The 22,769-nt window shown below is 43.7% G+C and overlaps 1 protein-coding gene and 1 long non-coding RNA gene across 4 annotated transcripts in view; one reads left to right on the plus strand and one right to left on the minus strand.

The window, feature by feature from the left end:
• Positions 1-391, minus strand: part of LOC128095223 (uncharacterized) — a 32,181-nt gene extending 31,790 nt beyond the window's left edge. Inside the window, exon 1 of one of the 2 annotated variants that reach the window (XR_008213198.1) lies at positions 277-391. This is a non-coding gene — a long non-coding RNA (uncharacterized LOC128095223). Of the gene's footprint in view, positions 1-254 lie in introns of both variants that reach the window. The other variant, XR_008213194.1, reaches the window with a different exon arrangement.
• Positions 305-19,779, plus strand: Msl3 (MSL complex subunit 3). 2 transcript variants are annotated; one of them, XM_052713866.1, is made up of 13 exons: positions 305-1,027; positions 2,498-2,580; positions 2,961-3,056; positions 3,362-3,462; positions 4,310-4,401; positions 4,944-5,069; positions 7,493-7,653; positions 9,032-9,190; positions 11,129-11,391; positions 12,920-13,029; positions 15,625-15,724; positions 16,397-16,481; positions 18,554-19,779. In XM_052713866.1, the coding sequence occupies exons 1-13, from the start codon at positions 305-307 to the stop codon at positions 18,651-18,653; spliced, it is 2,199 nt and encodes a 732-aa protein (XP_052569826.1). In that variant the 3' UTR covers positions 18,654-19,779. The 2 variants fall into 2 exon arrangements, with proteins under 2 accessions (XP_052569826.1, XP_052569905.1); XM_052713945.1 differs by lacking the exons at positions 305-1,027; positions 2,498-2,580; positions 2,961-3,056; positions 3,362-3,462 and adding an exon at positions 4,039-4,161.
• The last annotated feature ends 2,990 nt before the right edge of the window (positions 19,780-22,769 follow it).

The raw sequence follows: 22,769 nt of genomic DNA on the forward strand, positions 1-22,769 counted from the left end.
CCGCCCTCCCTGTCGCTGAAGGTCTATGCTGCAAGTCTCCTATCCCCTGGCCATTCATTCAGGGAGTATTTACTGAACACCCCCTCTGTGCAGGTATCCTGTTAACAGCAGCCTCAATAGTACTTCCACTCTTCGGGAGGTTTTTGAGCCACCGAAGACAGACCGTGAGGGAGCAATTCAAGAGTGCTGGAAACTGACACATAAGAAGTTAAGGACCCTTTAAAGACCCATCTGCTTAGCTGCCCACTGCTCACTTGGGGCCTTCAGGCCTGCTACCTGCTGGTCCTTTCGGAAGGATGACAGAATGTTCTATTCACTGCCCGGAATGTCTCCTCCCCTCGCCCAAGGCCACTGCCTGACTCCGGCCAGCTCCAACACCGCGTCCTTCTCGCGTGGCCACACACATCGGCGCGCAGCTCTGCCGAGGGGGCTGACGCGTGCGCGCGGCCAGGAGGCTCTAGGGGGCAGACGCCATCCAGCCTCCCCGGCGCCTGGTGACTACCCCAGAGCAGCCGTCTCCCTAAGAGACCCCTACGCTCCGGCCGGAGAGCGCGCGACAGGGGTGACCGCCCCGCGCACACGTGGGCGCAGCCTGGAAGCCTCGGGGACCCTAGCCCATGGGGACGAGAGGAGACGTTATGCAGGAAGACCTCGGTCGAGGGGTCTTGCTCCCCGCCCGCACCCCTCACGGAGCCCCAGAGGGGGCAGGCGGGGACGAGCCCTGGCGGGGACGCGCGCTTCCATCGCCACGGCCGAGGTCCCCGCAGTGGCGCGGGGTGGCCGGAGGAGGGGCCGAGGGCGGGGCGGTCATAGCCTCCGCCACTCCCGGGCCCCCCCGGTGGCGGAGCGCCGCCTCCCCGGCCGTCCTCCCCCACCGCGCGCGCTCCGCCCGCCCCGGAGCCTCGCCCTCCGCCACGATGAGCAAATGAGCGCGAGCGAGGGCATGAAATTTCAATTCCACTCTGGGGAGAAAGTGCTGTGCTTCGAGCCTGACCCCACCAAGGCGCGAGTGCTGTACGATGCCAAGGTGCCGCCGCGGGGGGACAGGGAGGAGGCGCGGGTCTGGGCCCCCGGGATGGGAGGCAAAGGGGCCCGAGGAGGACAAGTGGCTCGGAGCCCTGGACAGCCACCAGGGTGCGCCTCGGCCTGCGCGGAGCGGCCCGTGACGGCAGGGGACGCTGGCGAGACGCGTTACGCGCTCAACTGCCCTAACTAGGAAGGACCCACGACGCTTCCGTTTCTGCTTCCGCTTCCGGTCGTGTCGTGTCGTATCGTGTCGTGTCGTGTCGCGTCGCTTACGCGGTTGCTAGGCCTGGATGGCGCTCTGATCGCTGAGCGCCAATTCGGGCGCCTGATGTAGGAGGACTGTCGCCTGAGGCCTCTGCTTTTGCGATAAGTCTCTCCTTGTCCGATGCGGTTCAGCGCCGCGTGGGCTCCCTCGAGGACACCTGACCAACTGACCCACCCACATCCTCAAGCCCTCAACCCTGGCCTCAGTTATTGGCAGCTGTCAGCTGGTGACATAATGGTCCCGGACTCGAGACGAGTTTAGGATCAGAGGCATTTAACTGTCACCCTGAGGGGAGGGAGGGGCCCAGGGTTGCTCAGTCGCTTTGACATTTGCAATTTCTGAAGGGTTTGTAGGGGGCCGACAGAGCTAGGAAAGAATCCAGTGCGGCCTATATCCAGCTCAGTCAACCGGGGCTGAGCGATATCTTGCAGTTTTCAGTTTCTAAGTGGTGGGCTTGAGTGGGCACCTAAGTGCTCCCGAGCCCCAAGAGGGTGAAAATCAGCGCGCTGGGGGTCGGGGCGAGCGTCAGTGTTTCCAGCCACCAAGGCGAAGTCCTTGGTGGCGGAGACAACTCGGAACAGCCCCAGGTGCGTCTTTAGCGATGTTTAAATGGTGCTATCCTGTGGGCCACCCCAAGATCTGGGCTGGGTTATGTACCTTTGGTCTCTCCTGCAACTCTTATCACTGTTGAAATCCCTTGGCCATTCCTCCAGCTTGCTGCAGCCCTAAGGGGAGGGAGGGATATGCCGGTTTACTTGTACCAGATGTCCCCTCGGGGGATGCAGGGCTATTGGGGGGATGGGAGAGAGTTGTGGAAGTCTCTGGCTAGCTTGGCTGGACACTGGACAAGGCAAGGCCAGGGTGACTACAACTCCCAGAGGTCTCAGGGCTGCTCTTTCTAGTCTGGGCCCTCGCTAATGACAAATGTACCGACCAATGGCTTCAGAAGCTTCACCCCGGTCTCAAACTCAAGAGACCAATCGTGGGTTGGTTGGACGGATGTTTCCTATTTTGAGGCAACCACTCAGGCAAAGGAAAAAATATGTTGAAGAATGTTACAACCCTGCTCTCTAAAAAGGGAACGAATCTAAAAAGGGAATGAGTTCTTTCTTTTCCTTTAAAAAGGGACTGTGATCTAGTTTTTTTGACCTAACTTACAATTTTTGGATTGTTGTGCCACTCGTGAGCAGTATTTCCTGGTTTCAGATCGTCGATGTTATTGTCGGGAAAGACGAAAAGGGCAGAAAGATTCCAGAATATCTGATACATTTTAATGGTTGGAACAGAAGGTGAGTGAACTTGTTACAATCAAACTAAATATTAATCGGCTTTGTAGCATACTAATTTTGTAGCTTTACGTTTTAGAAACACTTGTAGAAAAGTTTAATTTCCTGCTTCTGCTTTGTTCGTAAAGCTTTCGTATTCTGCGGCATAATTACTTTAAAGTCTGTTATGTATGTTTGGATTACCTGTGAGTAATCGCTGGAAATCCTAGTAAGTGTAACTGAGTTTCCTTTGTGCTTTCTTGATGCCCTCTTGGTGATTTTGAAGTCTTTATATGGCTTTCTAAAATGTAAGCAAGTCTGGGGCACTTCTTCAGGATGCTTTTCAGAGTTAATTTCATTTGTTTCAAAATACTGACTTACATCCTCTTCCTTTTCTCAACTAGTTGGGATAGATGGGCAGCCGAGGATCATGTGCTTCGTGATACAGATGAAAATCGGAGGTTACAGCGTAAATTGGCCAAAAAAGCAGTAGCACGCCTGTAAGGATACAAAAACTTTGATGGAAGTGTTATTCAGTATGTTTTTTACTGTGTTGGATTTTTATGATAAAAAGTAATAAAATGACAGATTTCATTAATCTTACATATTTAAAGTAAATGAAGAGTTTCTATAGTATTCTATAGAATCATAGATGTTTTCCAGAATGATTGTTGTCCATCTGGTAGTGGGAATTGCCACTGCATTTTAAAGTTTGATTTAAGAATTATTAGTTATCATGTCCTCTGTGGAGTCCAACTCCTATACCAGTCTGAAATTGTATTTTAATTGTTTTTATCGTTTTCAGGAGAGGTACAGGAAGAAAGAAGAGGCGCTGTAGGTTGCCCGGTGTCGACTCTGTCTTAAAAACTGTGCCAATTAAAGAAAAAACTCAAAATGACGAAAACTGTGAGTGTCTTGACTTTATTTTCCTTAACTAAAACCATTTTCATGTAATCTTTTTAGACCTCCAAGATTGAGAGAAAGAGTCATTGAAATTATAGACAGGGAAATAGTGCAAACTCATAACGTACAGATGTTCTCCAGTTTAAGATTTTGTTGACTTTATGATGGTATGAAAATATACTATTTTCTTGTTCCAATTTCAGTACAATATGCAATAAAATACATGAGATATTTAATACTACCATAAGGTAAGCTTTGTTTCAATGAGTTTGCCCAATTGTCAGCTAATGTAAGTGTTCTGAGTACATTTAGCGTTGTCAGCTATGATATTCAATAGGCTACCTGTATTTTCATCAATTTAGGTATAACTCCATCATAAGGGAAGGAGCATCTTTGTAACATGCACTCGGTTTATTTTAGACAATTACAGTAGCAGTCAATATGACCAGTCAGCATGGCAGTCTAAGCCTCTGTGGGAGTCTTCCCAGTGACCACCTTCATCTCAGCCAGCAAGCCCGCACAGATCCTTTCTCACAGTCCATTTTCTTCTTGATACCTCCAGGGCCTTGCCACCACTTATGAATCCAACAGTGAACCATAGGATCCTAGCTGGTGAAACACTTTCAGATCATTAGCTCGTGTGATTTTTGTATCCATTGAAATTGGAGTTATATTTATCAAAATAAGTTTCTGTTCCGAAAGGTACAGTATTTGTGTTTAGGATTTAAAATGTATGCAGAACTGCAGACCATTCTTCTTAGTCAAGTGCATGCGCCACCTAAAAATTTGTAAAGGTAAGGATTGTCAAAGTATATAATGTGTGTTTGCCTGATGTTTTTGTTTTACATAGCAATAAGCAGTACCTGTCATGAAAGCTGTGGAGAAAAGAAGGAAGAAATAAAAGAACATCGCCAGCGTCGTATTAAAGTCAAGACTAAAGCGGTACTGAAGTTTTTATTGTAGAAACTTTGTCTTTGGTATATATGGTAGTGGCAAAATTTTCAGGTTAGGAACTCTTTTCAAAAGATACACCTTTTCAGACCAATATTATGAATTTTCTGTGACATTTAAAGAAAAGACAGCCTTTGTTTATAGTCGCTGTGTGAGCATCATCTACTCTTTATACCCGCAGACGTTTCCACAAATTATCATCTTTTTTTAAGTAAGATTGTGAACTGTATTTTTTAATGATTAATTTTTAATGGTGCATAACAGAGATTGGCTTCTGCTTTCCTCCAAATTGGGCATAAATCCCAATGGTAATCATAAATGAGAAAGAAACAAAAGTGACTTTGCAATGTAGTTAATGCTGTGAAAAGCACTTGAACACTTGGCATACTATCTTTATGTCTTTGTGTTTTAATAGAGAACATGTGGCATGATGTGACTGTTGCGAATAAACAAGCTTGGTTGCATAGCAGACCCTTACGTGGTAGCTGTTCCCGTTGTTCTCATTAATTAAAAATGGAATTGTGATATTGCAGAAAAAAAAAGTATTGTCGCTGCGCTCAAGAAAGGACATGGATGAAAGAACAATAACCATAGATATCCCTGAAGTTCTCAAGAAGCAGCTTGAAGATGACTGTTACTATATCAACAGGAGGAAACGGGTATGCTGGAGGAATGGATTGTTCAGGGTGCTTCTACTTGGCTGCATTTTGTGGTCACAGTGTCAAACACTGGGCAGTGTGGAGGGATGGTAGTTTCATTTCCAATTTTGTACTTGATCCAGTTCTAAAATTGACTACCAATGGTGCTGGGTTCTTGCATAACTTAAGACTTGTATACCTTATGCTGTCCATTTGAGTCCTTCAAGGGGCTTTCCAGAATTCTGATACCTGGGCTTCAACTAAGATTGGGATTTAAACCAGGAATGATGGCGCACGCCTTTAATCCCAGCATTCGGGAGGGTAGATAGAGGCAGGTAGATCTCTGTGAGTTCAAGGCTAGCCTGCTCTAAATAGAGAGTTCCAGGACAGCCAGAGTGACACAACACACCCTGTTTCAAAAAGAGAGGTGATAAGATGCTTTGGACTGCAGGAATATATCATAAGAACTCAGCTGGTTATGGCAAAGTCACTACCTGGAGGGATCAAGGAATTCCTCCAGAAGAAGCCAAATTCCAAGGCGCTTTTGGTGTTATTTGGCTTGTTATATATCAGCTGTATTCTGTTATGAAAATCATGTGTGCCTTCATAGTTTTCCCAATTGATTTTTCCCTAAGAAGGGCTAACAATGTGGACTGATCACTCCCTGGACATACACATTCAAGGTATTTGGAGAACAGCCTCAGGAAAAGCTTCCTCTGGAATCAGATATCTCCCTTAGCCACTTTCAAGGACTAGCAGTAATAACAGCTCACATGCAAGTCTCCTGATTTAAGATAAATTCCACAAGGAGACACCACCTAGGTCAGGTGGATTTTAAGTAATAGCTTTACAAAATTTAGCTCGGATGCTCCTTTCTTACAGCCTTACTAACTTTATAGACCTCTAACTCTTTACCTAATCACTTCTAGGAATATTTAGATAACTTTCTGCACTAACAGCTCTGCTCAGCCCGAACCCCAGTTCAAGCCTCCCTGTAATTATCATCATTGGCAGCATCCGGCCAGGTCCATCCCCAGATGGAGGAAAGTACCTTATCAGAGATACCTCTGTACTCTCTAAGTACAGACTTAAGCATCCAGACTACCTGTGTGAGAAGGCCTGGCGGATGTGCCAATTAAACCTTACTTCCTCCTTTCCCAAACCTTACCTTAGCTCCAGATCTCCCTCTAACTATCACCAGAGGCATCTAGCTGTGCACAGGTTGCCTAGCGACCGAGCACACTTCCCCCCACCCTGCAGAAAAAACGGCAGATAGCTTGGACAGATAGGAGCCACAGGAAAAAAGGAGACAGTTTTATTTTTTCCCATTGACCTAGCAACTTACAGAGTCTTAACATTTTTCTACCAATCACGTTTAAGACTATAGTGAGCACATAAGATCCCTCTTCCTAGATATTACCCAAATTTAGCCTTTAGTTAATTCATTTCCCCATTAGTCACTTCCCTTTTGGGTTGCAAATGATAATTAACAGTTACTGCCTCGCTATGTGATTCTTATCACCCCTCCATTTGACCCTGGAAGCCTGGCTTTGCACTGCCAAGGGATTACTGCTTGTAAGTGTGTGTGTGTGTGTGTGTGTGTGTGTGTGTGTGTGTGTGTGTGTGTGTGTGTATACACACTGGGACTTCCAGGGCACAAGGGGATGGAAAAGAGAAAAGAGAATGGAAGAACTAGATGGGTAAGAACTTGAGAGGAACAAACTGAGATGGGGAAGAACTAGATTGAAGGGCTAGAAGAGAGGACTAGAGGAACGAGACGGAAGATGAGGAAGAGTCAGATGGGGAAGAACTAGCTGGGTAAGAACAAGGTGAAAAGGACCTAGATGAGGCAGAATTAAGATGAGAGAAGTAAGATAGAACTTAGAGGGAACAATAGATAAATTTATAGAGAAAAATCAGGCAAGAAAGGAGCTAGGCACAAGAACAGAACTGAAACTGTGTATCTAGGATGTTATGCCAGAGGAATTAAAGCAAGTGGACTATAGAGCTCGGTGTGCTGAGATTCTATTTCCCGAAAATAGTCCTCGCCGTTAGTAGTTCTCTCTCTTGAGCCCCTGGGATGTATACTATTAAGGCTGGTCCCTCTAATTTTATACAAGAATAAGATTGATAGATTGGGTTTAATTTGTGGGATAGGGGCACCTCTCTTGGCTATACTTTGAGAGGTTTCCCCAAATTTTTCAATAGAATGCTAAGCCTGAGGATCACGACTTCTGTGTATTCAAAACAGTAAGACTGTAGTAGAATGCAACCATGATCAGTGGAAGGAAGGATTATCAAAGAGCTTCAAGACATATTTATTTAAGAAGTTCTTGAGCAGAATTGAGAACATTAAACTGATAGAGCCTTAGCTATTCCTGCTTGGAATATATGTCTGATTATAATGGAATGTGAGTATCAGATGATTATATTTTTCTTAACAGTTAGTGAAACTTCCATGCCAGACCAACATCATAACAATTTTGGAATCCTATGTGAAGCATTTTGCTATTAATGCAGCCTTTTCAGCCAATGAGAGGCCTCGTCACCATCATGCCATGATGCATGCACACATGAATGTGCACTATGTCCCGGCAGAAAAGAAGTGAGTAACTGGGGTATTGAGTCTTTGGAGTCTTTCCTTGGTTTTGGTTTTGTTGTTATTATTGTTAGGTATTTTGTTTAGTTTTGGTTGTGTGTGTGTTTGTGGTACGGGGATTGAACTTAACCCTCAAGCATGCTAGGCAAATGCTCTTCCACTCATCTATACCCTCAGCTTTTTTTGTGTGTATTGCAGTTTAGAACAATGGATCCTTTTCTCTGTTCCGTTTTATTGAATTCATCTCTTATTTCGTAGCTGATTGGCTGATTATTCATTCAGTTGTCAGTAGAATATGAAACCATTGTGATTTTTTGTGAAGTGTTTGATAATTCCGCATGAGACCTGGCTTGATTGTGCATTACCTTGTCACCAAGACCAAGATTTTCAGGGATACCACTTTGGACAAGAACTGTCTACGTGAGGAAGCAGAATGGGCAATGAGAACTGGATCAAAGGTTGCTTATGACTGGTCATTTCTTAAAATTAATTTATGTATGTATGTGTTTGAGTGCATGTGTGCCATGGCACACATCTGAGGTTCAGAAGGCAACCTCTGGTGTACATCCTCGCCTTCTGCCTTGTGTAGGACAGTCTCTGGTGGTGTTCACTGCTGGGCACACCACTCTGGCTAGTCTTTGAATTTCCAGAGATTTGCCTGTCTTGGTGTCTTGTCTCCCCACAGGCTCTCTGGGATTACAGAGTTGTGCACTACTGCATCTAGCTTTTAAGTAGATGTTGGGGATCCAAACTCAAGTCGTCAGGCTTGTACAGCAAGCACTTTTACCCGCTGAGCCACCTTCCCAGCCCCAAACAAGGCTCTATTCTAGTCGAATGGAGTTTCTCAAACCCTACTATACCCTCATGACTTGGCAGGACCAGTGTTAGGGAGGTAGAGTATTACAGTTGAAACAGGCTGCTGGGACGCCTCATGTTATATTAAACCTGTTCATCTGTGTTATATGGATACATTTAAGTTATTTGCATACTGCCTGCATTTTATATTAGGACCTATATTTCCCTATTTTTTCATTGTTAGCATCTATAGATTGTTCATTCTTTCTATATGTTAGTGAATATATAAAGTTTTAAAAGCCTGTTCCCTCTTCAGCTGAGTGGCACATGCCTTTAAATCCTAGCACTCAGGAGGCAGAGGCAGGTAGAGCTCTGTGAGCTTGAGGCTAGCCTGGTCTACATAGTGAGTTCCACGCCAGCCAGGGCTACATGGTGAGACCCTGCCTCAAAATAAATAAATAAATAAATAAATAAAAATAAAGGTAAGTCTTCCCTCTTAAAAATGTACACCTTCATTGCGAAGTTTGGAAAATACCTGTGACTTTACCAAGTCTCTGGCCTCTAATCTTTTCTTTCTCAATCCTCCTAGTGTTGACCTTTGTAAGGAGATGGTGGATGGACTACGAATTACCTTTGATTATACTCTCCCGTTGGTTTTGCTCTACCCATATGAACAAGCTCAATATAAAAAGGTGACATCGTCTAAATTTTTTCTTCCTATTAAGGAAAGTACCACCACAACAAATAGGTGAGTTAGACAACGTGGAAGTGTGCCTTCCCCCTCAGGTGTCAGCACTGGCATGGCTAATGTCTTTCTGGAAGTATTTCATCTGCTGCTATGGGGGCCGGAATGTTTGGAGGAAGGGAAACATTGGGTGTTCTTACTGGTACTTCCTTTTTATTCATGGGTAAGCTAGATCATCACTCACATTCTCATGGTTGTGAAAGATTTTTCCCAAGTAAACATTCCAGGGTAGTCAAGCATGATGGCACATGCCTGTCATCCTAGCATCCAAGAGGCTGAGACAGGAGGACTGCTATGAATTTGGAGACAGATGGTCTGTAGAGGGAATTCCAGGTTAGTCAGGACTACATAGCAAGACCAGGACAGACAAAAGATTCCTGAGTAGATAGAACTTTATCAATGGAGTCTGAGCAGCTGTCCCATCTTTCAGAAGACAGGGAAGAGGGTAGAAGCAACATGGGCCAGAAGGGTGGAAAGTGAAGGTGCAGCTGACATCCCTCACTTGCTGTTATGTGATTTGGGGCAGCTTTTTCTGAGCCTCTTGCCTTCACAGCTGTAGTATGGAATGAATGTCTGTCTCCCTGGTGGGTAGCAGTTCATGATATTGTTTGCAAGGGACCAGCAACCTTTGGCCCTGAGTATAGCTTAGTTCCCTACTTTTCTCTCATGACTGCTTTTCTGCCTTCTGTGCCTAGGCAGGCTTTGTTCTCTGCTCTGGCAGTGGGTGTGAGGATGGGTCCATCCTCACCTAAAGTCTTTTCCCTTCCTTCATCTGTCTCAGGCATTCTGCCATGCCCTCTCTCTTCTCTTCCTGAACGTTGTATATGAGAGTAAAAACCCGTTCTTTTCAAGTCTAGCTTGGAGAGTGAATGAGTTTACCTGGGGCTAGCTAGAAGGAACATGTGCTACTTACAGGTAACTACACCACTGAAGAAGAGCCTTCCTCTCCCATTAACTGCTTAAGTATCCTCACAAAGGGGGAGGTCTCTGTGTGCCTTCTGAGCCCTACCACCTTTCACAAGGGAATGTTAGTGGTTATGAGCATCTCATGGGGGTCATCACAGCTGATCCGATTCCAAGAGGGCAGTGATCATGCCATGCCCAGAGGACCGAGTTTTTTCTAGCACTAAAGTAGCATCCCTCTATGTTAAACCACTCAGCATCTGCTCTTATCTACAGCTATCTTGCTAGACTCTCATTTCCTGTGCCCTGCATTGGCTGCCTTTCTTCTTCCTGTCTCTGTCGCTGTCTCTTTCTCTGTGTGTCTCTCTCTTTCTCCCTCTCTTTTATGGTTCCTGACTCACTCTCTGCCTCTCTACTGTCTCTTTTTGGTGGCTTCTCTCTCTTGCTTTTCTCATGTCACTTTTACTTCAGGCAAGAGCCAGCAAAACTCACTGGGGACCTGTGTTGAAGTCATAAATGGTCTACTTCACACCTGATGATTCCCAGAGTCCGGGGTAGACTTTGACATGCTTGTGCCATTTTCACATCCTGGCAGTTTTTACGTTTTGAAGACATTGTGTGATAGTCTTATTCCCTAGACCAGACTTTTCTCTGACCTGGGGCCCATCCTGTGTGATGTAGGACACTTAGCAGTAACTCTGGTCTCTATCCACTAGATAACAATATACCTGCCCTCATTTGTGACAACCCTACAATATCACCAGACTCTGGCAATTGTTTTCTGGGCTAGGGCCAACCCCCACCCCCAAAAGCTCTTGTTCTAAAACATATAGAAGAGGTATTCTAGTCTCTAATAACAGCAGGCCTTGCAGAGTTATAGTGACCTCATCTATTTAGGGACTGTTTAAGAAAAATGTGTGTTGAGTATATGTGGGGATATGTATTCGCTCCTCCCTCCAAGCTGGTTTGTGAATCTGCCTTTGGGAGGCCTTGCAGAAAACTTTAGAGGCTTCCAGTGACTCTGTCCTTCTTGCCCAGGAGCCAGGAGGAGCTGTCTCCTAGCCCGCCTTTGTTGAACCCATCCACACCACAGTCCACAGAGAGTCAGCCACCTAGTGGTGAGCCAGCCACCCCCAAGAGGCGCAAAGCGGATCCAGAAGCCCTGCAGTCTCTGAGGCGCTCCACTCGCCACAGCACCAACTGTGACAGGCTATCTGAGAGTAGCTCCTCACCTCAGCCCAAGCGCCGGCAGCAGGACACATCTGCCAACATGCCGAAGCTGTTTCTGCACTTGGAAAAGAGTGAGTTGCTCTAAGGTCCCCAGGCCGGGGAAAGCTACCTTTTCCTTTGTTCCTAGGCCCCCTAAGTGTGTATTAAGTACGTGCTGTTCCTGGGACCTCACCCAAGTGCTCTAATCTTTGAAGAAGAGTAGAACATCCATGGGAAGCTAAGGAGGCAACTGGCTAGGATAGATAGCTCTGCAGATTGGGGAGGCAGGACCGGGCTCTGTGTTTAAGGTTGCCTTTCACCCTCCCTCTCTGCTACTTCTTGTAAGCTGGTGGAGTTATTGGAATATTCAAGATGAATGGTGCTAGTAGAGTGTTACATTTCTGTTCCTGTTTTCAAAACTTACCTGTAAAACATCGGTTTGAACAAAGTGTTCAGATCAGAGGCTGGTTTTAGCAGAGTTTTGGAGATATAACTCATATGCTGTAAAAATTTACTATTCAAAGTGATTTTTTTTAGTATAGTTAGAATGGTGCAGCCATCTCCAAAATCAGTTCAGACATTTTCATCAGAGAACAAAAGAAATCCTACATACATCAGCAACCATTCTTTTGCCCTTCTCTACCTACCGTGGAAACTACCAATCTAGTTGGCACTTCAGAGTTGTTTATTTGGAACATTTTATGAAAACTGAATAATGTAAAATGTATGTCCATGATTAATAAGTTGATGGAATGAAAACTGGGATGGTTTAACTAGAAAATAAAATGAATAATAAATAAATAATGATAAAAGGAAGTGATATTTCTCCGACTTCCATCCTACTCCAGTTTGTTCTTGGCAATATTTATTTAGGTAAAATCACATATAAAGTTAACCGAATTTTTAAGATTTATTTTTGTGGATAGATGTTTTGCCTGCATCTATGTCTGTGTACCATGGGGATGCCTGGTGCCCTCAGAGGCCAAAAGAGGCTGTCGGGTCTAATCTGGAACTAGAGTTAGAGAGAATTGTGAGCTGCCCTGTGGGTGCTGGCAATTGAAGAGGATCCAATGCTTGTAACCTCTGAGCCATCTCCCCCGTCCAAGTTAATCATTTTAAAGTGACTAATTTAGTGGCCCTACCTTACTGTTTTCCCATTGAAAGTGTCCAATCCAGTGGCTTTTAATGTATTGACAGAGTTGTGCAACCATATCACAATCTGTTCCAAAACATGGTCAGTTCTCCCCAAGAAACGCCATATACCCATTAGCAGTCACCCCACCCACACCTCCTTAGAGCCATGAATCTCCTTTTCTGTCCCTGGATTTTCCTGTTCTGCATATTACATATGAATGGAATCAATACATGGCTCTGTGATGGGCCCCTTTCAGCTTGCTTTTCAAGGTTGACTCATGTGGTAACATGTATCAGTAGCATGCTAAAAATGATATTCCAGGTGCTATTTTTTTGATAAGATGAAGGTCATATTGCTAAAGGTTTGTAGCTTTTGAGAACTGATTTAGATTTGTGGTCTAGTGTTTATCCGGGTCCTAATGAGTGTCTCTAGTTCAGTCACTCTGAGACTTTATGGGTAAATAATTGCGACTTTCTCTTTGGCAGAGACGCCTGTGCATAGCAGATCATCTTCCCCCATTCCTCTGACTCCAAGTAAGGAAGGAAGTGCTGTATTTGCTGGCTTCGAAGGGAGAAGAACCAATGAAATAAATGAGGTAGAGTGCTGGGTGTTCAACTCCAAAGGTTCTTTTACCCTTTGTGGTTGCTTACAGTCCTAAGTTCTTCAAGTATTATGTTGCTTTACAAAAGAATAGCAGCAAAAGGATAGAGAGGATTCGGTTTAATAGTCTGTTCCTGGTTTCAAATCTGAGGAAACTGCCGGGACTCCAGCTTTACAAGTATAATGAACTTTTACCCTAAAGATCATTCAGCTGTAGAAAGACTTGTATTTACATTTTGTATAACACAGCAATACTTTTATTCTTGAGTCTGAGAGTACATGGTTTAGGTTTTGTGGGCCATGTGATGCCTATTAAGACTAAATCAACTGCAAAGTAGCAAACAATATGTAAATGAGATAGATGTTCTGTGTTTCCATAAACCATTATTGTGGACACTGAAATATGAACAGTATATGATATGCAAGGGCTAAAAATATTCTTTTAGCTTTAAATCATTTAAAGGTAACCTAGACCAGTAGGTAATTCTTAGGTGGTGGGTCCTAAGAGAGAGGACCAGGAGATCCAGAAGATAAAGAGGATAGAATATAGAGAAAATAAGAAAGTTTGGGGTTGGAAGGTCTTTCAAAGGCTGTGTGTCATACCACACAAGCTCATTAAGAAGTATAGTGGGACAGAGTCAGCCGAAACGGTCATACAGTGGACTAAGGTAGTGAGAAGCTAATCCACCAGTGTTGCACAAATGGAGTACAGGCTATCTCAAGAGCATTACAGACCGAGTACACAGCGGCCTTGAGACTGATAACCATAATTCTCGTAGTGGGAAGAGTTGGGTTCTCAGGATCTGAAGCCATACCTTATTTTAGAGGAGAAACTGTCTTCCTTCTCCCTACATCAGGGTCTGAGGAAAAGGCTCCTAGTTGAGCAGTCCAACCCTCAACAAAAGGCATAAACAGTTTTGGGGTAATATAGAAATAAGCATCAAGCAGTTGGATGAGATGTGAGCAGCAGGGTGTAGTTGCTGACTCATTTTTGCCATCTGATTCTCCTCCACGGATAGTAACCCTCATAGCCATCTCTTTGAAAGCATACTGAATGCCAGCATTGGGCTAGACTTTAAGCCCATTATCTTGAATGCCTGAGAACAGCCTTGCCACTACAGGCTTTGTGTTTAAGGGAAATGGTAGTTCTTTTTTTTTTTTTTAAATTTTTGTTCTTTGCTCATATATAGCCTGACCTGGCAGTTTCCCCTCCCTCCACTCTTCTCCAAAAAAAGAGCAGTGAGGTAAAGACCATTTCCACTCAAGTCAGTGCTGCCATCTAGTGGTTAATGGTAGAGCAGACTGCTTTGTGGTAAACTGGCGTTTAGCAGGCTCTAGGGGACTCAACAATCCATAGTGACTTTAAGGACCTCAAGGACTCCTTCCATGGTGGGTTTTAACCAGGACTATTTATCCAAATCCTTTCTGTCCCTTTCTCCTATTACCAGCTGCCGATTGTACTAGGGAAGGGTCTGGATGACACCTTTGCTGGTTAAGATGCACAGGTGGTTCTCATTACTAATTACAAATGCCTATCTGTGCCCTCTGATCTGCTGAAGCAGTTCTCAGTTTCCGCTGTGGGAAATGGGTTAGATGCTTGGTGGGTGTGCAGACAGACAGTCCTGGCTGCCAAGGATGAGATAGGGAATCTACATGAAGGCTGCGAGGAGCTGACGTGAAGCTGGGGCCTTCATCCTGGAGTCCCACAGCACTTGTGAATGTCTAGTTTCTTTATTCAGGTCAGCTGTGCCAGCGTTTCTAATGTTTTGCGGGTGGGCCCCCTTCTGCTTTTTCTCATAGAGGATTTCCTGCAACATTGGTTCTTCCTTGTTAATAGATTAGACATCCCCTATACTGAAAGCGGGTTTGTTGATTGACGAAGGTACTGCTGGGGAAACTCATCAGAGAGTTCTGAAAGACAGCTCTCGCTTTAAGCAAAGCCCCAAGTCCATCTATAGTTCTGAAAATCAGAGTAAAGGCAAAGAAACCAATTACCAGGTTGGCACTCTGAGATGATTCAAGTTAGTTTCCATAATGACTTAGATAGCAAGGAAACAAGGACTCTTGACACTCTTGCTAGTGTTTCCTGTGTAAGGGAAAGGGGCTCAGTGACTGTGGTAGTATGGATATGAAATGTCCCCCAGAGGCTTGTGTGTTTGAACACTGGGTCCCCAGCTGGTAATGCTGTCTGGGAAGACTGTGGAACCTTCAGGAAGTGAGGCTTGCTGGAAGAAACGGATCACGGGGCCAAGCCTTTAGTTCCCTGCTCACTTCCTGACTTGACACAGTGTGAGCAGCTAGTCTTCTGATCCTGCCTGTATGCCTTCCCCACCGTTATGGAATGTCTCCCCAGATGATAATAGATGCTGAGAAGTTTAAATTCCAGTATCTTCTTTATCTAATTTTACGTCCTTCTGGCCCTCACATTTATTTTCATAAGCTGGTGTTTATTAGGTAGCAATATGGTTTCATTCTTTCCATATGATTTACTGTCATAATATTTAGGTATCTAGAAGTGTCTCCATTTGGAGTAAAGGAAGCATTCATATGGTGTTTTTTTGTTGTTGTTTGTTTTGGGTTTTTTTTGTAGGTCCTGTCTTGGAAACTTGTGCCTGACAATTATCCGCCAGGAGACCAGCCACCTCCCCCTTCATACATTTATGGTGCACAGCATTTACTGCGATTATTTGGTAAGAATCCCTGTTCTTTATGTCTTCTTTCCAGTTTTCATTTTATTAGCATCTATTATTTACAATAATGGCTTTCACTATATTTTCATATGCGTATAGAATACATGGTGATCATAGTCACGACCCCATTACCTCTCTTGTCCCTACTATTCATCCTATTATTTCCATGGTGTGTGTGTGTGTGTGTGTGTGTGTGTGTGTGTGTACCCCAACTAATGAGTTTCGTTACAGTTGTTTATAGGTGCGTGGGTGAGGAAGGAAGCAAGAGCAGTTTACCAGTGGCTTCATCACTGACGAAAATGTCTCTCCCTCCTAACAACCATTCACATCCTATAAATTATGGAAGGGAAGTGGGGTCTCATGATGCTCTCAGCCTAGCAGCCTCATATTGCTTGGCTCTTTTTTTAACCCTTGGATATCTTATAAGCATCTCACAAATGTGGATAGCTGGTTTCCTCTTCAAAGAAAAGGCATTGGGTGTACTTTAAATTTCATAAAAGTTGGGCTTGTAATACTTGACTTCCCACTCTACTTTGTTCAGTAACTTACTGTTTGATTATATAGGTGTTAATTTCAGTCCCCGAAGGGGAAAGAGTAACCCAGATGATCCCACAGTGGGTCCTGTCCATTGTAACCTTCTGCTGACTACATATGCTTTTGTTTTTAATCCAGTAAAACTTCCAGAAATCCTTGGGAAGATGTCCTTCTCTGAGAAGAATCTGAAGGCTTTACTGAAGCACTTTGATCTCTTTCTGAGGTATTTTTATTACCTTGTCACACCTACCTCTGCCAGCAAATGTGACTTTTCTAGGCTTAACTTTAGCACACACAGAAGGTAGCTCTGTGGTATTTTCCATATTGGGTGGTGGTGGTGGTGGTGTGTACTGACTGATAGGGTAAGTAGGAAGGGATTTTTTGGTTTGTTTGCTTGTTAGTTTCATGTTTCTTTTAGCCTTCATATCTCCAGTTTCTGAGTCAAGGACACTGTGGTACATTTTCATGTCACTAGAAGAATCCAGCTGGATAACCTTGTAAGCAGAAAATGAATTTTCTGATGTAGACGTACTTAAGATTTACATTAATTTTACATTTTTTTTCTTTAGGAGTACCATAGCCAGTGCCCTTTTTTGTTGGGTGTACCTAAATTAACTTGAATATTAGCCTAGAACTATAACAGATGTCTCCAAGTATGTGCTGATATTTATGAATTCAGAGAAAGGAGTTGATTTCTTCACCTGATATAGCTAGTCATTTTCTTATCTAATAGAATATTTGACCTGTGGATCTAATGCCCATATTTATTCCATTGTCCAGTTAGTCCCACTGTTCCATCCAGATGTCTGTTAGCTATGTCCTTACCTTATCCTTCAAGGCTGGTCTTCACCTTGCCTCACCCACCTCAGCCTAGCTACTAGACCTTAAAAGGAGCCATTTTCTTTCTACTGGGCCCCATTCTGACTGATCTAGGATATTCAAGAGTAGAGAGTACTCTACCCAGAGAAGTTAGTCTTAAAGTTTGAAAAGGTATTTTCTTACAGGGCTTTTTGAATAACATGTCCTTGAAAATAATTAGACTTTCCAACATTTTACTGAAAACAAGTTTTAAAAATACTCTCTTCTCTCCCAAATGCCCCTTCAGACAAACCCAGAATTCTGTTTAACATAAAACTTTCTGCACTGCAAGCAAATGGTGTCGAGACTGCAAGTTAGTTAGTACAGGGAAGCGTGTGGATTTTGAAGTATTCCTCACATAAAGCAGAAGTTAGGACTTTAGGAGATAACATAGGCTTTATAAATAAACATAGGAAAAGGTTTTAAAAATGTATCCAAGGTATGAGAGGGGAGGTTGGGGTTTGATGTGATCAAGGTCTGTTGCTGGAAATTGTCAAAGAGTAAATAAAAATCGTCTTTTAAAAAAAGTAGACAATGGCAGCAATTCAAATCAGCGAACTAAACAATGACCTTCAGGAAGGTGCCAACAGAAAAAAAGCACTTAGCTGTCAAGTAATTTTTGACAATGGTTTCTTATTTAGAGAGGTGGAACAGTTTTAGGAATCTGGACAGGTGGGAGATAGCAGGGTAAGTCCTTCATGGCAGAACTCACAGCTGTCCAAATTTACTTGGAACGTGTTTTGTTTTCTATCTGGTGGGTTTGTTTGCTTTGTTTTATTGCTGTTTTGTTTTTGAGATGGGGTATCACAAGGTAGTTCCAAGTGCTTAGATTATAGGCTTGAGCCGCCAGGCATGACTCTCACTTGGAATCCCATCATCAGGGATTGCAGATTCTTAAGTGACTTGCCACTTTTTACCAGCCATCTGCAGACATACCAGTCTTTTGGCATGTTGTGGTACTGTCATCCAGACTTACAACTAACCTCTTGGTATGGCAAATTAGTATCCAAAGTGCTGGTATTGGTGGTTTGGTTCAGTTTTGGTGTAACTTAGTTTGTATAAGCTCTATGAATTTCTTAAGTGACATTTATTGCATTTGCCATGTATTATTTTTAGAGTTTGAAAACCAGGAAATACTTATTGAGGTTATTTTTCACAAATGCATGTATGTAATCAGACTGCCACCTAATCAAGTTCAGGTTCTGTTTTCTGTTCTGTAACACTGATGATGAAGAGATTCGGATGCGTAGTGATTGACAGGAACTAGTTCAGTGGGTGCTGTGGAAGTAATCAAGTAGAAGCAAGACTAGAAGCATGTTTTCTTCCCAGTACACAAACAAGTTGGAATGTGAAAGCTGGTTGAAAGCTAATACTTATCTTCAGGGTGTTCAGTTCTTTGTATGGTGCTCATTAGTGCCTTTCTTTTGCTTTCTCTAGGTTTTTAGCAGAATACCATGATGACTTCTTCCCGGAGTCAGCTTATGTTGCTGCCTGTGAGGCACACTACAGCACCAAGAACCCCAGGGCAATTTATTAAAGTTTTCCTCATTCTGGAAAAAATAGCTGCACTATGTGGCTTTGTATTTTAGGTTCCAGGTGAAGTGTTAATGAGATGGTGGACCTCCCCCGGGGTTTCTCTGACAGGGGCAGGCTCTGTTGTTTGAGTTGCGCACATACTGTTATTTCTGTTAAGAATTACTTTCTGAGCTCAGCATGGTGGTCCATGCCTGTCGGGGTCGATTTAATTAATGAATGAATGAATGAATGATTTTTTAATGTAATGATTATTTCCTGGGTGCCTGAACGTATTCCAAAGTAACACTGCTGCACAAGCTGTGTGTGCTAGCAGGATAAAAACAGCCATAGCTGTGTTCATAGGGAAACGTTCATGAACGTATACTTAGGTTCAACATTGTTCTGGTAGCCATTGCAGTTGGTTGTTCGCAAGAAGCACATTGTTTGATTGTTTGTTAATGTTAAACAAAATGGTTTTGAAAACTGTTTTCTGTTCAACAGATCTTAGCTTGTGCTTGGAAACCACCAAGTATGCTCAAAGTCTTTTAGGGGGAATTGATACTGATGGCAAAGGAGAACTTGCAGCTGTGCCTCGCTTGTAGCAGTTCCCTATCTCAGAAACATTATTTTTCTTGCTCTAAATAAAGCATTGCCTGTCTTGTTTGAGATTTTACAGCCATCCTCTGCTATGTAATGTTATAGTTCCTTTTCTATAAAATGTTATTTTGGGTGATCTAAATAAAGCTTTGCCAGTTTTGTTTGAAAGAAGCAAGAGAAGCTTTGCTCTGGCCTTCCCCGTTCTTTTTATTGCAGGGCAACAGTGGGGTAACCTTTGCTCACAACTTCTGTTTCCCTTTGTACCCTTTTGTCCCTCCCTTTTTTGCTTTGGCCTCTCTTTGCATCATGACTATTGGTGGTTATGAGACGTCACTGTGACTCTGTGCCAACTTGTGGCTGTTTTGTGGGCCCTAATGGGCCCAACACAGATTTATCCTTCTCCGAGTTTACCAGCTCATCTGCAGTCATCCTTTTAACCTTCATTTTACTCTTTTGCATACCTTCCCCCTCTATGGTTTAGAGAGGTCCAAATGACTAGAAAGGATACCGATGTCACAAAAGCATTAAACATTAGCACTTGTCTTCTCTTATGTCTCAGCTCAGTTGACTTTAATTTCGAAAGGCCATTGTTCATGAAGAACAGGAGACTCAAGGACTTTTAACTAGAAATGGTTCCATTAAAGTGCCTTGTGCATCACTGACTACTAAGATTCACTACCTCTAGATCACCTGAGTGTAGACATCTTCCTTTCTGCAATTAATTGCTAACAGATTCAGGTTTGTGGAGACTGATTGGAGCAGCCTCCAGGGTCTTGGTAGATATGATTTTTTAATCTTAATTGTCAATGTAATGGATTTAGAATTACCGTGGAAACACACTTCTGGGTGTGTCTATGATACCATTTCAGAAAAGTTTTAACTGAAGAGAAAAGACCCATCTTGAATATGACCAGCACCATGCAATGGACTGGGGTTCCTGATGCAGTGAAAAGGAGAAAGTAAGTGATATCCCAGCATTCATTTCTTTCTACTACTACCTGACTCCATGTGTAATACCTATGTATTGCCAGTGACTTCATGTTCCTGCTGCTGTGCCTTCTCTGCCGTAATGGACTGGACCATCAAACTGGGAGCCAAAGTCAATGCTTTTCTCAGGTACTTTGTCACCGCAAGCACAAACATAGCTGATACAGAACATTGGAACTGAGAAGTGGCGCTGTTGTGTTAAGCCTGACCATGTGGGTCATAGGCATTTGGAACGGGTTTAAAGCTAAGCGTTTGGAACTTTGAGCCAGAGAAGTCTTAGAGTGCTGTAAGCAGAATTTAATATGCTATTCTGGTGCTGTTTTTGAAAACACAAATGCCAAGAAAAGCGTGGACAGTGGAGATCTGGCTCTTGGGGTTTTGGAGAGGAAAAGAGACTCTGTTGAGAATTGAGCTTCAGGCTATTTGTGTGATAATCTGGCAAAGAATCTGGTATCAGTCCATGTCATCGGTGACATGTCTTGGAAACTTGAGTGTGGCTAGATTCTATAGTAATGAACTCCTTTGCTTGGTGGAAGGAATCTGAGGATAGGTTAGCATTCGGGCTGTGTCTTGTTTACTGGCTATTGCTGTCATCCAGGGCTCCAGTGAGGGAAAGCACAAATGAGGCAAAAGAAGACAGATGTGTCAGCTTGGTGGGGAACAGAATGAGTTTAAAGGGACAGGCAAGATAGATGCAGAGAAAGCCGCTGGAATTGTTACAAGAGATTAGCAGCATTGAAGAGAAATCTTGTGCTCTGCATTAGATATTAGGGAAGGTGTTCTGAAAGCAAGACCCCACCTAATAAACACTCCATTTTGTGAAAACATTAATTCATTTGAAAGGAGAAATCCTAAACTAAGACTATTGCTGAAGGGATTTTCTACTTCTGGAAAGCTGTTACCCAGGGAAGCCTTTCCCCGTGGTCTACACACAAACGCCAATATACCTGTAGTCTATGGAGGCCAGGTAACAGCAGAACTTTGCAATGTCACCCACATGGTACCAGCATACAGGTGTGAAAGATGCAAGACTGAAGGGGTCGTGGAAACTTGCACTAGAGTTCCAGAAAGCACCGAGACCAGGCAATGTGTAGCCGGGTTGGAATCTCTGGAAGTGAGCCCTGAGAAGCCATTATGTGAAGATGTGAAAATGAAGTCCAAGCTTTAGTGTGGACCCCAGGGTGTTGGAGGTGCCAGAACTGTGTCTCCTCACCTGAGGGAAGATGCAAGACTGCAGTGGAGCCGCCCAAGACAGAAGCTGTGTGTGCTGCAAATGGCCGAGCTGGAGAGCTGGGACTACCAAAACCCTTTGAAGCCCAGATGATTCCATCATGAGCTCCAGATGCTGGACATAGAGCTGCAGGATTTGGTGTTTGCTCTGCTAGGTGTTGGTCTTTTCTTTGGTCTCATCTTTCCTTGTCGTACTCCTCATTCTTCCTTTTGGGAATGGGGATGTTTATTCTTTGCCATTGTATGTTGAAACTTTGTAAGTTGTTGGTTTTATAGAAATTTACAAGTAAGAGATTGCCTTGAGTCTCAGATAAGACTTTGGACTGTTTAACACTGCTGGGACTGTTAAAGACTATGGGCAGTTTTAGAGAAGGACTAAATGCATTTTGGAGTATGAGATGAAAATGAGAATTTAGGGGCCAGAGGTGGAATGCTATGATGTAGTGATGTGTTCAGGTGTCAGGTTGGCCAGGGGTAGATTAGTGATGGTTAATCTTGATTGTCAACTTGGTTGGATTCAGAATCACCCTGGAAACACAACTGTGGATGAGACTCTATGAAGGGGCTTCCAAAGAAGTTTAACTGAAGAGGGAAGACCCACCCTAAATGTGGGCGGCACCATTCCATGAGTTGGGGGTCTCAGACTGAATAAAAAGGACAGAGTGGAATACAAAATTCATCTCTGCTTCCTGACTGCGAGCCTTGCTGCCATGACTTCCCCCACCGTGATGGACTGTATCGCTTCAAACTGTAAGCCAAAATAAACTCTTCCTTCCTTAAGCTGCTTTTGTCAGGTCATTTGTGACAGTCATGAGTAGGGGAGGCCTACTACAATAGGATTTCTCTTTACTTGGCTCATGTGGTGCTGGCCTGATGCCTGTGTACCTGCTGAATTATGTGTTACCGGTAGATCCAGGGAGGGGGCAGTCAGTGGCTTCAGTTCACTTTTGACTGCGCCAGTTTCCAGAGGAAAGTCCTGAGCCAGTTGTCACACAGATGGCCCCGATTAAAGTAAATGGGCCCCCAAACAAACTCAGAGGTCATGAATCTGGGAAAGGAATTGGGGTGTGTGGGTGTGGGTGTGTGTATGGTATGTGACAGGGATGGGAGGTGGATAAGAAAAGGTGTATGGTAGAGGGTAATTAGAATATATTATACTCATGTATGCAATTGTCAAATTACAAAATTAATTTTTTTAAAAAAAAAGTGTAATCTAAGCACCCAGGAGGTGAAGAATGGAGGCTCAGGAGTTCAAGGTTATCTTCAGCTATAGCGTGACTTCAAAGGCAGCCTGGGCTACATAAAACTGTGTCTCAAGGAAGGA

This window comes from Peromyscus californicus, unplaced genomic scaffold (assembly GCF_007827085.1).
Source record: "Peromyscus californicus insignis strain IS unplaced genomic scaffold, ASM782708v3 Scaffold_10__1_contigs__length_136768540, whole genome shotgun sequence".
Lineage (NCBI taxonomy): Eukaryota > Metazoa > Chordata > Mammalia > Rodentia > Cricetidae > Peromyscus > Peromyscus californicus.